The 15,238-nt window shown below is 36.8% G+C and overlaps 1 protein-coding gene across 5 annotated transcripts in view; it reads right to left on the bottom strand.

The window, feature by feature from the left end:
• LOC128696091 (5-oxoprolinase) overlaps positions 1–15,238 on the bottom strand; it is a 73,745-nt gene that overhangs the window by 21,185 nt on the left and 37,322 nt on the right. For all 5 annotated transcript variants that reach the window (XR_011393274.1, XM_070094990.1, XM_070094989.1 and 2 more), the window contains 8 exons: positions 13,982–14,126; positions 13,447–13,594; positions 9,827–9,939; positions 7,685–7,841; positions 5,846–5,962; positions 3,200–3,444; positions 1,339–1,450; positions 58–282 (listed from right to left, as the gene is read on the bottom strand). Coding sequence is in view for 4 of the 5 variants with exons in the window: in XM_070094990.1 (XP_069951091.1) it covers positions 58–282; positions 1,339–1,450; positions 3,200–3,444; positions 5,846–5,962; positions 7,685–7,841; positions 9,827–9,939; positions 13,447–13,594; positions 13,982–14,126 (1,262 nt within the window). In the remaining variant the exon portion in view is untranslated. The remainder of the gene's footprint in view (positions 1–57; positions 283–1,338; positions 1,451–3,199; positions 3,445–5,845; positions 5,963–7,684; positions 7,842–9,826; positions 9,940–13,446; positions 13,595–13,981; positions 14,127–15,238) is intronic.

Below are 15,238 nucleotides of genomic sequence, written 5' to 3'. Positions count from 1 at the left end.
GCACCTACAGTATCCAAAAATATAACTTTTTCAAATATTCAAAACAGTACTGCATACCGCTCCTGCACCTCCAGCCACTGTCTCGTAATAGCCCACACTCTCATCACCAAAGGTTATATTGTTCATGCAGCCCTGGGATGCAGCACAAGCACCAAAGGCATGTAGAATGACATCAACTATTCTCTGTGATGTCTGCACATTACCACCAACAACTGCTGCATCTGGTGAAGGGTCCAATAAGCAGCCTGGAGGAATCTTTATAGTTACTGGTTTCAGACAACCCTGAAATTAAATAAATTTTATTGCAAAGTTAAAATATACTGACATAAAATAATAAATAATTTGCACAAATACTATTTATAATTTTTTTAATTTCTTCCGAAATGTTATTTTGTATTTTTTAAATTCTGCTTTATGTTGAAGAGGGAATAATTCTCACAGGAGGAGAATGTTGAACATAACTGCTAATAATGGCAGGGTAATATCAAGTCAAAGACAATAAGGAAGTGGTGTATACCAGTAGATGCGAGACTGAAGGGAGAGGAAGGGCACAAAGATAAGCAAAAAAATGTAGAGTACAGGAGGGCCCCATGTATTTGGCACCCTCTTTTCGGTGTTCTACACTTTCGCTGGTTTTCAACTGAGCCACTGTTCATTATGTTTGGTGCTTTCACTGCTTTCCCGCCGTTTGCACAACAGTTGCAAAAGGGAAGGGTGACCAGCTCCATATTTTAAAGGTGAATATTGTTATATACCGTGTATTTATTTTACTTTTTATCTGTTTTTTATGCCTAGCTCTACTGAGCCCTTAATATATGATAGTGTAAACACATTATTAGGTATTTCAGATGCATTTGATTTTGAAAAATGTTCTTTTCCACTTGCTGGCAATTTTCTCTTATCAAATGGGGTCAGGAACCCAAGAGCAGTAAAAACAGGGCCCTCCTGTATACGAGTTTTTAAATTATGAAGCATTCGCTTCATACAAGCCGCTTCCACTCAGTCCTGTCATTGGAGGCACTCGTGCATTGTTTACATATATACATATACTATGCTTTTTATTTTCCACTTTTTACATTTTTGTTCATCTTTGTACCCTTCCTCTACCTCCAATCACGCATCCACTGCTCTCCAATTCTTTGGATCAAGAGCCCTTCACTGGCATCAAAGCACCCCTTTGCAGGAACTACACATATTATACCCACTGCAAATGTATAATGTTTCAACCTATAATCTATTACACATGAATTCAAAAGCCCTACCTAAGACTATCTTTATTACAAACCATTATATACAGTAAGCTACTGTACAAAAACCCACTGCAAACACAAAACTCACCTGATTGAGGGGTATATCATGACCAACCATGGAGCGAAGGCAATAAATAACAGCTGAGACAGTGATGGCTTTCGGTGCATTGCAATTGCCCCAAACTTCTGGCCCTGTTCCACTGTTAAGAAAATGGGAAAAACTTTGTATATGTATACACATGTGTATTTGTGTACACATCTTTGTGAGTACAGAATGTACAAATGAATGTCTCCAAAGTAAAGGCAGTCCATGTAGTTACCTATCCAGCTACTGGCCAAACGCAATGTATATACCAAAGATATCAAGTGATGTGCATATAGGCCAAATGACAAAATAAATGAATGTAGCAGTACTGTATGTATGGAAGAGATCACCCTGTGATAACCTGTTTGTAATTACAGGATCAGTTTTTTTTTTTTTTTTTTTTTTTTTTTTAACACATCAGCCGTTTCCTGCTGAGGCAGGGTGACACAAAAAGAAAGAAAAACTTCAATCATTCAACACTTTAACCATCACTCATGCATAAACACTGTCTTTGCAGAGGCACCCAGATACAACAGTTTAGGGCTATGATCATGATATTGTCTACAGTAGGTAGTTTGCTTAAGTTGCCAGTTACTGTGTCAGTTATGCCATGCTTCCAGAAAGCTACTTTAGGCAGCAAAGGTGCAACTCCGACCTTCCACTTAAAAAAAAAAAAAAAAAAAAAAAAATTAAAGACTGATTACCACTGTGCAGCCACCCAGGGCTTCATGAATCAATCTTGGGCACTTCATAAATTATGGCTCTCATATGGGTAGTTTTTAGTGCAAATCAAATTAGCCATTTTTTTCAATCATGTGTTGCTGAATTTATACTTTCCATAGTCATGTCAATTAAGGGTTTACTGTTGTACTCTATCATTTTTAGGGGGGATATCATTATGGCATGCTACTATTTCCTTTGTGACAAAATACTTTCTAGCATCCTTGAAGCACTATTTTTGACAGTTTGCAATAGTGGCAAGCTGTTTTCAGATTTTGATTTTTGTTACCGTTTATAATTTGCTCCCTTTAATATTCTGTCTCTGGTTTCTATTTGCAAGATCTAGCATTTATTCACAGAACCCCCAACAGGTTGACTACCTCTGTAACTTAGCTAAACCTCACTGGAGACCACCAAGATGATGTCAACACTTTCTGCAAAACAAACCCACACAAAGCATACCAACAAAAAATACACACACATCAAAAGCCAAATCTGACCCAACATTGCTATATAGCCAGATCAGGAGGAAAACCAACAGTCAAAGACCAGGTAATCAGGCTGAAGAAGGTGGGGAGCTCACAAAGAATGACCAGAAGTATTTGAAGAGCTCAGCACAAGATTCAGGGAGGTTTTCTCAGTGTAGACAGGAAGATTTCCAGTAAATCATGGCAGTAGAGTACACCAGCAAGTGCTGGACACACCACACACAACCGAGGTGGTGGCATGTATCGGATACATACCTCGAAGGAGGGTGGCCCAGAAAACATCTCTGTATACACAGTATACAATAACCATGAGTCGTATGTAAGAAATTTTTAAACTGTTCAAGTGAGACATGCCAGACATAATTCAAAAACTAAATCTGGTGAAAAATTTTGCATAAAGTTCACTGTAATGGAAAATTATCTAGGACTACTAGATTTAAAAACAATAATAGTGAATGGTAGTCAGGCATCTATATACCAAATATGAGTGAAGAAATTTACATGCTTCACATTTAAAATGAATCCTCTAAGTTATTCCCAGGATATTACCCAAAAATATCATTAAAAAAAATCAGCAGAGAAAAAATAACATTCTGTAAATCTAATAACTTTTTAATAGTAACATCTGTGATGATAGAAGAACTGATATTACATACTCAAAATCAAACACAGCTGTTCCCTTCTCAATGTCGATATTTACTGTCAATTCAATGGTTGATCCATCATCCAAGTAATCAATTGCATGAAGTGAAGCAGCACCTCTTTTTCTAAATACTTGAGATCCCACCTCCTTCAGGAGATCTTTAACAGCTAGTTCAGCACTTGATTGAATGTGGCTCATGTATGCTTGAACTACATCTAAACTGTAGTAATCAATTAGTTCATTCACAAGTTGAATTCCCTGTAAAATAGAAAATGTTCAAATAAAATTTAACTCCTTTACTACTGAAAGTAAATACAAACTATACTGTAAGATGAATACGAACTGAAAAATATTACAAATACACATTGGCATATACTTAGATATACATAACACAAAGCCATGCAAATAAATTAACCAGGTGCGACTGTGCCTACATGCATGGGTTTTACTCTGATTTTTTGGAGAGAAAAACAAAATAGCTAGCAATGGTAGGTTCAATCTGGATGTAAAATACTCAAATAGTGAAAAGATATATGTACATAAAAAAGAGGCAGAAGATCTAGTGATACAATCAAGACAAGTTGAATGATTAATACAATCCACACCCAAAAAGAAAGTGAAAAATATTGTGTAACCAGTGTTAAATCATGATGTAAAACAGAGACCTGTATTTTTTTTTTCCACTCGCCTGAAAGTTGAGCCTATCCATGGAGCTGTGACCCATAAATGGGTAACAAACTAACTTTGTTGGCAAACAGACAGGCTGTATTTGGCTAGTGTCCAGTAGTATTGGATGGTATGTAGCCGGTTGCTCCAGTGACTACTCTCAGGCCATTATATGATGGTCACTTGCACATACATTTACTGTACCTCACCTGGGGCCATTAGCCTGTCTAGTGCCTGCCCTTGTTGGATTCAGTGGTAGGTGAGGGGGATGCAAAATTTATGTTTTTTGCTATTGTTAAAGCTGTGTCGTACAATACCTCTCATGGGACTTTTATGAAAACTTTGCAGCAATGAGCCTCTTTCATTATACCCCAGGAATCTACCACCCTTCCTCCAACATACTTGGCTTACTTTTCTTTTTTAAAAAGTCTGCCCTATCTATAGACTACCTTCAGCCATAACATCTGATTTAACAATAACAAATAGCCAAACTTTTTTAACCCTTTGACTGTCGCGGCCATATATATACGTCTTACGAGGTACCGTGTTTGACGTATATATACTCAAATTCTAGCGGCTTCAAATCAAGCAGGAGAAAGCTGGTAGGCCCACATGTGAGAGAATGGGTCTGTGTGCACCATATAAAAAAAATCCTGGAGCATGCAGTACATAATGAGAAAAAAAAACTCCGACCGTTTTTTTTAATTAAAATGCCGACTTTGTGGTCTATTTTCGTATAGTATTTATGGTTGTATTCTCGTTTTCTTGGTCTCATTTGATAGAATGGAAAACATATTATAGAAATAGAGGTGATTTTGATTGGTTTTACTATAAAAAGAACCTAGAAATGGAGCTCAAAGTAGGGGAAATGTTTGATTTTTGCCAATGTTCAAAAGTAAACAAATGATGCCATTGTCCAATAAATGTCCAACTAGCCATTCTAATATGCAGTCATGAATGGGTTGATGTTATTTATACAATTATTACACTATTGCAGTAGTCTGCATAATAGTAAGTCTTCTATTTTTTGTTTGAATAAAAATTTCAAAATAGAAAGCAAGAGTAATATCAGAGGGGCTTGGAGACATGACTGATGAGCAAAGAAAATGTTATTTTAGAGCCAGGAATGTCTGCATTGTTCATTCTGGACCTTATTTTGAAATTGTCATATTTTTTAGTTTTCGTGAAATTGGCCAAATTGCAAATTTCTGACCACATTACATGTATTAAGTAGTTGAAATCAGTAAATGGGCAGTTTCTTGTACTCAATCGATAGAAAAAATGGAGTTCTAAAGAAATAGCTATGAGTTTGGGCAACTGGAACAATGGAATTAGCCGAAAATAGGGCTCAAAGTGGGCGAAATCGCCGATTTGTAAACAGCGCCGAGGTCGCTAACTTCGCGAGAGTATAATTCCGTCAGTTTTCCATCAAATTTCGTTTTTTTTATCATTACAATCGGGAAAAGATTCTCTATCATTTCACAAGAAAAAATTTTTTTTTTTTAAATTTTGCGACACCAGGAGACACCTCAGGATTGGGGGCTGCGACAGTCAATAGTTTTTACTAGGTTATTACAATAAAGCTAAAACTAGGTTATTAACAATAAAGCTAAAACAAGCATGAAATACAAAAGGTTTTTCTCATGGACACCAAGGGGTTTTACAAATACCAAAATTTTTAATTCACTGGATTTCCTTGAATTTATGCAGTATTTGCTTTTCTTATTTAAACAATAAATTATTAATAAGACCTACGTTTTATACTTGTCTGATTACAGTACCTACTATTATTTTAAGTCAAAATTATTTAAAATGGCTCTATAGGTGGTGTAAGGCTACGAGTAGACAGCTTTATAAAGCCTCTTAGTGAAATACTGCAATAATGAAAGGTCTCCTTTTGTTGTGCAAGCCTTAAGCGACTCTTAATGAGTTGACCTTTAATGAATTTCCCTCCATGAAGCATTATAAGTATGCATATTCTTAATAAACTTACTCTGTGGTTAGCTGCAACTTGAGCTCGAAGATCCGAGAGGTTGTCCTGTAGATTGCGAGTTCCAGATGATCCAGGAATCTTACCAGGAGCCATGAGAGCGTCAATCAGTTCATTTTCCTGAAAACATTTAGCAGTGAAAAACAAGAGGGAAGACATTAGATAGGGAGGTGGAGGAATATTTTGAGTGGTTAAATTCTGGTGAAGAAAGGGAGGCAGTGATTTCATTCATGGGACAGTGAGGTACATCTTGTAAAATTGAGGAAGAGCCAGACGAGAATGGGGAAAATGCACGAGGCAGTGCATAGAATGAAAGAGGATAAAGCAGCTGGGATAGATGGAATCAAGACTGAAATGCTAAAAGCAGGTGGGGGTATAGGTCTGGAGTGGTTGGTCTATTTCTTCAATATATGCATGAAAGAGGAGACGGGTACCTAGATACAGTGGACCCCCGCATAACAATCACCTCCGAATGCGTCCAATTATGTAAGTGTATTTATGTAAGTGCATTTGTACGTGTATGTTTGGGGGTCTGAAATGGACTAATCTACTTCACAATATTCCTTATGGGAACAAATTCGGTCAATACTGGCACCTGAACATACTTCTGGAGTGAAAAAATATCGTTAACCGGGGGTCCACTGTATTGGTAAAAAGCAGGTATAGTTTCTCTTTGTATATGAAAAAAATGGGCTAAAAGAGTAAAAGAATTACGGGAAAATAAGTCTATTCAGTATACAGAGTAAAGTACATGGCAGTCATTATTGAAAGAATTAAAAGTAAGACAGAAGGTAGGGTTACAAGAGGGCAATGTGTAATGTAAACATTATGCAGAAAATTTGGAGCTTTGAGATTAGAAGGTGGGGGATTACCTAAAGTATTATTCAGAGTGCTGAGGAGGGGTTATTGAGGTGGCTTGAACATTTAGAGAAGATGAAGCAAAATAAGATGGTTAGTAGGGTGTATAAATTTGGGGTGGAGGGGAGGAAGGGGTAAAAGAAGTTTTGAGTGCTAGGTGCTTAGATTCACAACAGGTAGGAGTGAAGGAAAGTGGTTGTTATGACTTAACATGCTGTTAGAGTGTGAGCAGGGTAACATTTATGAAGGGAATCAGGGGAAACCATTTAGATGGGCTTATGTCCTAGATATATGATCTCTAATGATTTTGTACAATGTCATGTGCAGATTTTAATGAATTCAAATACTTTTTATGCCAATCTGCACAGCAAAAGTGTGACAAAGACTAGAGTAAAAGATGCTACAGTAAATTATGTCCAATGTTCCTAATAATAATTTAGTACAAATAAAATGCAATATTGCAAATCTAATGTTATACAAGCTCTCTCCTTCATTAAACTATTTATAATTTAATAAACATTAAGTATTATTTTTGTATCAAGAATGTTATTATAATTACCAGTACCATATTATGATAGTTTAAACAATAATTTATTTCCTGTTTAAAGCTATATAACAACCAATGTTCTTCATGGGGAAGTGGAACAGAATTCTTCCTCTGTAAGCCATGCATGTTGTAAGAGGTGACTAAAATGCCAGGAGCAAGGAGCTACTAACCCCTTCTCCTGTATGAATTACTAAATTTAAAAAGAGAAACTTTCATTTTTCTTTTTGGGCCACCCTGCCTCGGTGGGATACGGCCGGTTTGTTGAAAGAAGAACCACCACCAATGTGACTTGCTGCAACTACATATACTAAAACATTGTGTATGCAGTACTTGGGTATTTCCAAATTAAACACTCATCAGTTTGCCTGCATTACTGATCCATGAGAAGTGTCCAGATGATTTTTAACAAATTGCAGGATATCGAAGTTTTTACTTACCCGAAAGACACCTTGGTCAACAAGTTTAAATGTTAAAAAGACTGCTCCTTCTTCTTGTATGGAAGTAGAATGGGGAGGCATTGAACCAGGAGTGATGCCACCAATATCTGCATGGTGACCACGGCTAGCCACGTAGAACACTGGACAATGTACACCCCTGAAAATTACCGTTAATTACTGAACATTTTTTTAACACAACAAGCTGTCTCGCATTAAGATAGGGTAACCCAAAAATGTAAATGCATTCAACATCACCCATTCAATAGCCGTCTTGACAGAAAGGTGCACAAACATCACAATTCAACTGACCCTTTGAACATCAATATCCCCACTGCTCCATAGCCCAGATACCACCATACTTCCCATTTCCAGGAATATTAAATACAGTGGACCCCCGGTTAACGATATTTTTTCACTCCAGAAGTATGTTCAGGTGCCAGTACTGACCGAATTTGTTCCCATAAGGAATATTGTGAAGTAGATTAGTCCATTTCAGACCCCCAAACATACACGTACAAATGCACTTACATAATTGGTCGCATTCAGAGGTGATCGTTATGCGGGGGTCCACTGTATATGGTAATATAAACTTATGTCACCCTGCCTCTGTGGTATATGGCCGGTGTGTTAAAAAATAAATGTGTAAAACATTATTGAATGGCGTACAATATCAACAAGCTGATGAATAAGATGGATGCAACACCAGGGTATCTTGCACAACAGGCTTCTCCAGTTGAGTACGTGTACGTGCAAATACAGTGGAACCTAGGTACTCGAACTTAATTCGTTGCAGAAAGCTGTTCGAGTACTGAATGAATTTTTCTCGACCAATTTTCATTTTGGTTGGCTGTTATCACTAATCTTCATAGGCCCCAGGGGACTTATTTATTAATTTGAACATGATACAGTGGAGTACAAAAGAATACAGTTAAATGCAGCATGCCAAAGCCACTTGAATGCATAGCATTACGGGCTCGTTACACTAAAATTTATACAAATAATATTAAAAACGCCAAAAAATGTGAAGAAACACAAAACAGTGTACAGCCAAGTTCTGGCAGGTCGTGTTTGTTTGGTCCAGTGTCGAGCAAACGGTCGACTACTGAGCGATTTCTTTTTTACCGAACAAAGCATTTGAATACCAAATTGTTCGAGTAGGGAGCTGTTCATATACCAAGGTTCCACTGTATAACAGTGGAGACAGTAGTAGCATTACATTTACCTGTATTCAAGAGAAAATGCCTTTTGTCCACACAATGTTTTGGCAATAATGATACCCATTTTTTTTTTTTTTTTTTTTTTTTTTTTTACACAGATGAATTTACAAAGTGTTTTACACATTTTATTAATTTATTTACAACAATTAATTAGAATGTAAAAATGACAACACATCTATTTAATTATAAGAATGATGTATGAGACATATTCCAATGGGCAGAAAAAATAAAGTTTCATCTCAAGCTAAAATACCTAAAAAAAAAAAAAATTGAATTAACTGTGGACAATCCTATGGGTTAATCACAGGTTAAAAATACAGGAACCAATTACACTGGCAATGCAAGAATCACAAACAAGCAATACAAGATGTCCCCATAGCGGTTTTGAATCTTAGCCAGTAATGGATAAGACAGTACAGTAAAAACAGTGAAATAGTCCTTGATTCCTTTTAGTACCAGTATATCTGCTGTATATTCTCCTGTACATTATTAAAGTTAAAAAGAAACTTTTTTTTCTTTTTGGGTCACCCTGCCTCGGTGGGATACGGCTGGTTTGTTGAAAGAAGATATTGTTAAAAAAAATTATGAAGCACCCTTAAATACAGAAGATATCTGTTTTGTAATTACTGGACTGATACTATTACTCTGCTGAAGTAATGTTTGATTCTATATCGAATGCATTTTCTAATCCTCTTAAATCACACATGCATAACTATGATTATACTATATTTACAAAAACTCACTGAAGCTTGTAGGTTATCCAACACTGCATGGCTAAAGGAGTTCTTACTTACTTTGTGGGAGGCAAGCTTGAATGTGAATGGAGAAAATTATAGTTAGTGTAACAAGCCAGTTTCAATTTAAAAAAGCAGAGCAAATCTACACATATGCAAGAGCTACCAAAGAAAATAAAAATAAAGCATACTTGTAAAAAACTGGAGTGATAACAGTAAGGTCAGGTAAGTGTGAGCCTCCTGCTGAAGGATGATTCGATAGCAAAACATCCCCGTCTTTCAGGCTATCTCCAAGCACCTCTAACTGTAAATCAAGACAAGTGTACCAGTTTCTATTTGACAGCATAAATATCACCCATGAAGCAGGTACAACACCGATTTTCTGGCAATGGGTAGTCCAGAACCTCTAAGTACTTGCAAAATTACGAGACTAGTTTTTTGGAATATAGTGGACCCCCGGTTTATGATCACCTCCCAATGCAACCAATTATGTAAGCGTATTTATGTAGGTGCGTTTGTACGTGTATGTTTGGGGGTCTGAAATGGACTAATCTAATTCACAATATTCCTTAAGGGAACAAATTCGTTCAGTACTGGCACCTGAACATACTTCTGGAATGAAATAACATCGTAAACCGTGGGTCCACTGTATTAGTTTATTGGGCGGCCACAGATGGCATTGTGTGGTGCACACTTATATTCCTTACACTGCAGTTGTTGGTAGTAATTCCTTGATTTTTGGTAATTCTTAGCATATTTTGCTATCAACCAACCCTACCTAAGGCTAGGGGTTAATAGCTATACTGTACAATAAATTTGGCAACGGCTATTGACAGTTTCACGAATAAAAGTTAATGAATTTTTATTTGATCCCTGAAAAACTATACAGGGAGAAGTCAAAGCACATGAAACAACTTTGCTTGGATAAAATTTTCAAAAAGATAGTCAAGAAGAATAGGTGTCATTGCAGTAGGTTCTGTGGCTTCAACGTAAGTATCCCAGATGTCTGTCCTGTAACTTCACAAATCCATGATGAAACAGTCAACTATAAAACGTACAGTGATCCTGACAACCCTCAACTTTCAGACCTTCATGATTTTTCTCTACAGTTCCAGTAAAATTCTAAAATTTACCACTTTGGGAGTGGCAGTACTGCAACATTCTTTATTAATAAACCTACTTCATTAATACGAAAGTTTAATTTAGGTTTCTAGCAGTCACTGGTGGGTCAGAGGTGTATTGTTGGGTTATTATTAAATGACCTCTGTTGGTCCAGCAAAGTTGACATTAAGGCTTAGGAGCCAAGAGTGCAGGTGCTGGAAAATCGGTGTTGTATCTGTATTATAAGAAAACTTCCTAAGGCAAGTAAAAATCTGTAAAAGAAATTTAATTATATTGGGAGGAATCTGACAGACAACAGTGCACTATTTATTCTACACAATATAAGGAGATGTAAAGAACCTGAACCAGTTATTATAATGCAAATTTTAATGTCTTTTTATCTATCTTATATGGTACATTTAAATTATTTGTGTATTTATGTTCTAATTTAGTTTTCTTTGGGTATATTTTTTTAAGCTTAATGGCACTACTACTAAGGCAGGGTGACCCAAAAGAAAACCCATTCACCATCATTCATTCAATCACCATCTTTCCAGAAGTGCACTGACATCACAATCAGATTACTCTGACTGGATCACTGCCCCTCCTTCAGAGCACAGACACTGCCCTTCAAATCACCAGGACTCGGGTCAGGTTGACCAGTTTTCCCTGAATCCCTTCACTAAAGTTACCTTGCTCACATCCCAACAGCACATGAAGTCTTAAAAATTACTTGTCTCCGTTCATTCCTATTTAACACACACACACAGGCTTGTTGAATGTCTATGCCCCAAACACTTAAAACCTTTGCCCTTTTACTTTTTATACGTGTTATATACAGTGCTTAACCAAATCCAAGAAAATGCTATGCCAAATATTCCAAATAATTTTTTATAAAGTCTTCCATAGTACAAAGGAACCACGGTCATCGTCTTAAATCCGTTCCAGAAAGTCGGTCGAAAACCGATTTGTACGAAAACTGAAGTAGTATTTCCCATAAGAAATAATGTAAATCCAATTAATCCCTTCCAGATTCCCAAAAATATTAACAAAAAATACATTTTATAGAGAATAACTATAGTTTTACATACAGAAAACAATGAGAAATAAATATACTGTAAATGACTAATAAAATGGATAAATGAACATTTAACATCACTTTTACCTTTACTGAAGACTTTGTCAAACCAGTCTTTGCTGGCCTTAAATTCACTAACAGCAGCACTCGTTCCAGGCATTTTCTTTACGAGATCTGCATTCAATTGCTTTGCCTTTTCACATATTATTGCCTCCACAACTCCCGCTAACTGTTTTTAGTTGATCCACATGAACAACAACTTCTCAATATCTTCAACTGTTTGCGATCTCTGTTTCATTAGCACATTTGCCTCTTTCACAACATCAGCTTCCTCGATTTCTTTTTCTTCGCCAGGTTGGAACTGATCATTGATTTGGACTTCCTACACATCCTGGTGAACTCAGCCACATGTACACCACTTTTATATTTTTCTACGAGTTCTTTCTTGAATTCTATTGTGTTTCTCGCCTTCTTTACCAAAGGGCTAGCACTCGAAACGTTTTGGCCCCACAGTAGCTTATTTAGCAGTTGCAAGCACGAAAAACAATGGATTATTATGAAATGTTTCGGAAGAACGTGTGGAGTAATGCTTACTGAACGAATAACAAAAGCAGACCGAGTCACAAACGTATGAGTGGCTGCGTCCAGCGGGCAGGTGAACACAACTGGTACAGACTATTCCAGAGTGGATATACGAAAACGGGGAAAATTTCTCCGAAAAAAGTGGTCGAAAACTGAATTGTACGTTAACCAGACCAGACGAAAACCGAGGTTCCACTGTACTTGTTACTGTTGTTGTTGACCTTGTTGATGTTATTGTTACTGTCTATATACGAGGTCAAACTCGGGTATGATATTTCCAAGTTTAATACATGTACTACATCGAAATATAAAAATTAACAAATTCCTAACTCCATGGGGAAGTGGAGAAGAATCGTTCCTCTATATGCCATGTGTGTTGTAAGAGGCGACTAAAATGCCAGGAGCAACAGGCTAGTAATCCCTTCTCCTGTATAAATTACTAAATGTTGTAAAAAACTTTTGTTTGCCTCAATGGGATATGGCTGGCGAATTGGGGGGAAAGGATGATTTTCACTCGCTTATCTTGTCTCTCTTTTGAGTCTTCATTTCCTAAAAAATAATTTATACATTTCTTTTTACCTTAAATTTACTACTCAACATTCTTAACCCTTAAACGGTCCAAATGTATATATATGTTCACTCGCGTAGCGCCCCAAATTTTTTGAGGAAAAAAAAAAAATATTTTCTTTTAAAAGGAAAAAAGAGCATATTGTGCCCAGGCATCCCCAATTATTTTAATATGGCACACAGTGAGTGTGCACACCCATTCTCTCATGTCTAGGTGACTCAGGCTTATTGTGGCAATGTTGAATGAATGACAAAGAAAACGTATATATACGTTTGGGGCGCTACGTGCGTGAACGTATATATACGTTTGGACCGTTTAAGGGTTAAGTGCTCATTCATTCTCTTTATTAATCTTTACTATACTACATCTGTTTACTTTTTTTTAACTGTTAAGTTGGTGTATCACTTGGCACAGCTCATATAGCAATACCATATATAAAAAAAAAAAAAAAAAAAAAAATCTTGAAAAATAAGAAAACTAACCTGATATTGTACAGTTTCTTGCATAGCTCCTAAATGAACTGGAATATGAGGAGCATTGGACACCAATCCACCATCAGGTCCAAACAGTGCACATGAGAAGTCAAGTCGTTCTTTAATGTTTGTTGAAATAGAGGTTCTTTGCAAAATCCTGACCAAAGAAAGATTATTAAGCTTCTGTCAGACTACTGGAAAGTCTTTGCACAACAGTCAAAACTTAATATATGTTCCAAGAATTGTATAAAAGGACTGTGTAAAAGAGCTCTAAAAAGAACTGCAAAGGTGTTATGAACAGCATACAAGTGGCAAGAAATTGGACTGAAAGGAAGCTATTTGCTAGGAAGTTATGAATAACTGACAATTTGCCTGTATGGCAATCATTCTACTGTACATTTGTGTGTTGTATGTATGTACAATTCACTTTCATAATGTTTTAGTATTACATTTAGTTTAGGTCTGCCTAAATTGTTTTATGTAACTATGGGCTCTTCCATGTGAGAAATTAATACTGTAAACCCGTCTTCGCAGCCTTACACACCTTCCCATCTGCTCGGCCAAACTCATGAACCGATGCGAGAAAATTGATAGCTGAATTGCATCTAGGTCAGCTCCAATTATCTTTTTTTTGGAACTTCCAATTTTTATTTGTACATCTCCTTGAGGTGTGATGTGGCCTATGCAATCTGAAAGCATACTTTTAATAATAAAAGGAAATGAATAAAATTGTCAATACTTGTTTAAGCCACAATAGCATTTAGATTCAGTTTGATAGTCTAAGTTACCTGACCACATTAAAAGTAGTGCTGATAGTAAGGGCAAACTCAGTAATTGAACATTGGTTAAACAATGCCTTAAAACATTTTATGCAAACAAAAATAATATAAAAGCATCTTCCAAAATTTTTAAAGCTTACTACTTTTACATAAATATGAAACATCATCAAAAGGTTCCCAAACAGCCATGAAAAAATACAGAGGCTTACCTAGTCACCTAGCTGCAGCTGCCTCCCCCCCAAGTACTCTTCTTTAGAGACTATGCACTGATCCCAGTGCTTCTGCCACTTCTGGAAACATTTCTGAATCTCTTCTTTCCTAATGGTGTCTAGAGCAGCTTGTGCTTCTGCTTGAATCTCCTCCATATCATTGAAATGCTATCCCTTGAGTGCCATTTTTATTTTTAGGAAGAGCAAGAAGTCACAGGAGGATAGATCTTGGGAGTAGGGAGGATGGGGAATGGCCACCATGACATTTTTGGCCAGAAAATGATGGTCTTTCTGGTTGTGAACCAGTAAGTGGGACAAATTTCACTACTACCCACCTTATGTTCAAGTTTTCAGTCAATGCTCTGACATGACCTATAAGAAATTCCCATAGAACTTGCAATGTCCTGGATACTCTGAAAACGATCTCTGACTAGCCTTCCTCACTTTTTCAATGTTGGAGTCTGTTTTTGACACTGATGAACAACCAAAGCGTTCATCACCCGTAAGTGATGTTTGTCCAGCTTTGAATCAAGAAAACCATTCCAAATGCTGTGACTAGCCAAATGCTTCATCACCAAATGCTTGCTTAAGTATTTTGCACATTTCACTAGCCGTTCCACTGAGCTTGAAACAACCTCTCCCTCTCACACTCACACACTCACACACTCACACACACACACACACACACACACTCACACACACTCACACACACTCACACACACTCACACACACTCACACACACTCACACACACTCACACACACTCACACACACTCACACACACTCACACACACTCACACACACTCACACACACT

The sequence above is a fragment of the Cherax quadricarinatus genome, chromosome 48 (genome assembly GCF_038502225.1).
Source record: "Cherax quadricarinatus isolate ZL_2023a chromosome 48, ASM3850222v1, whole genome shotgun sequence".
Lineage (NCBI taxonomy): Eukaryota > Metazoa > Arthropoda > Malacostraca > Decapoda > Parastacidae > Cherax > Cherax quadricarinatus.
This window is presented reverse-complemented; position numbering and strand designations above follow the sequence as displayed.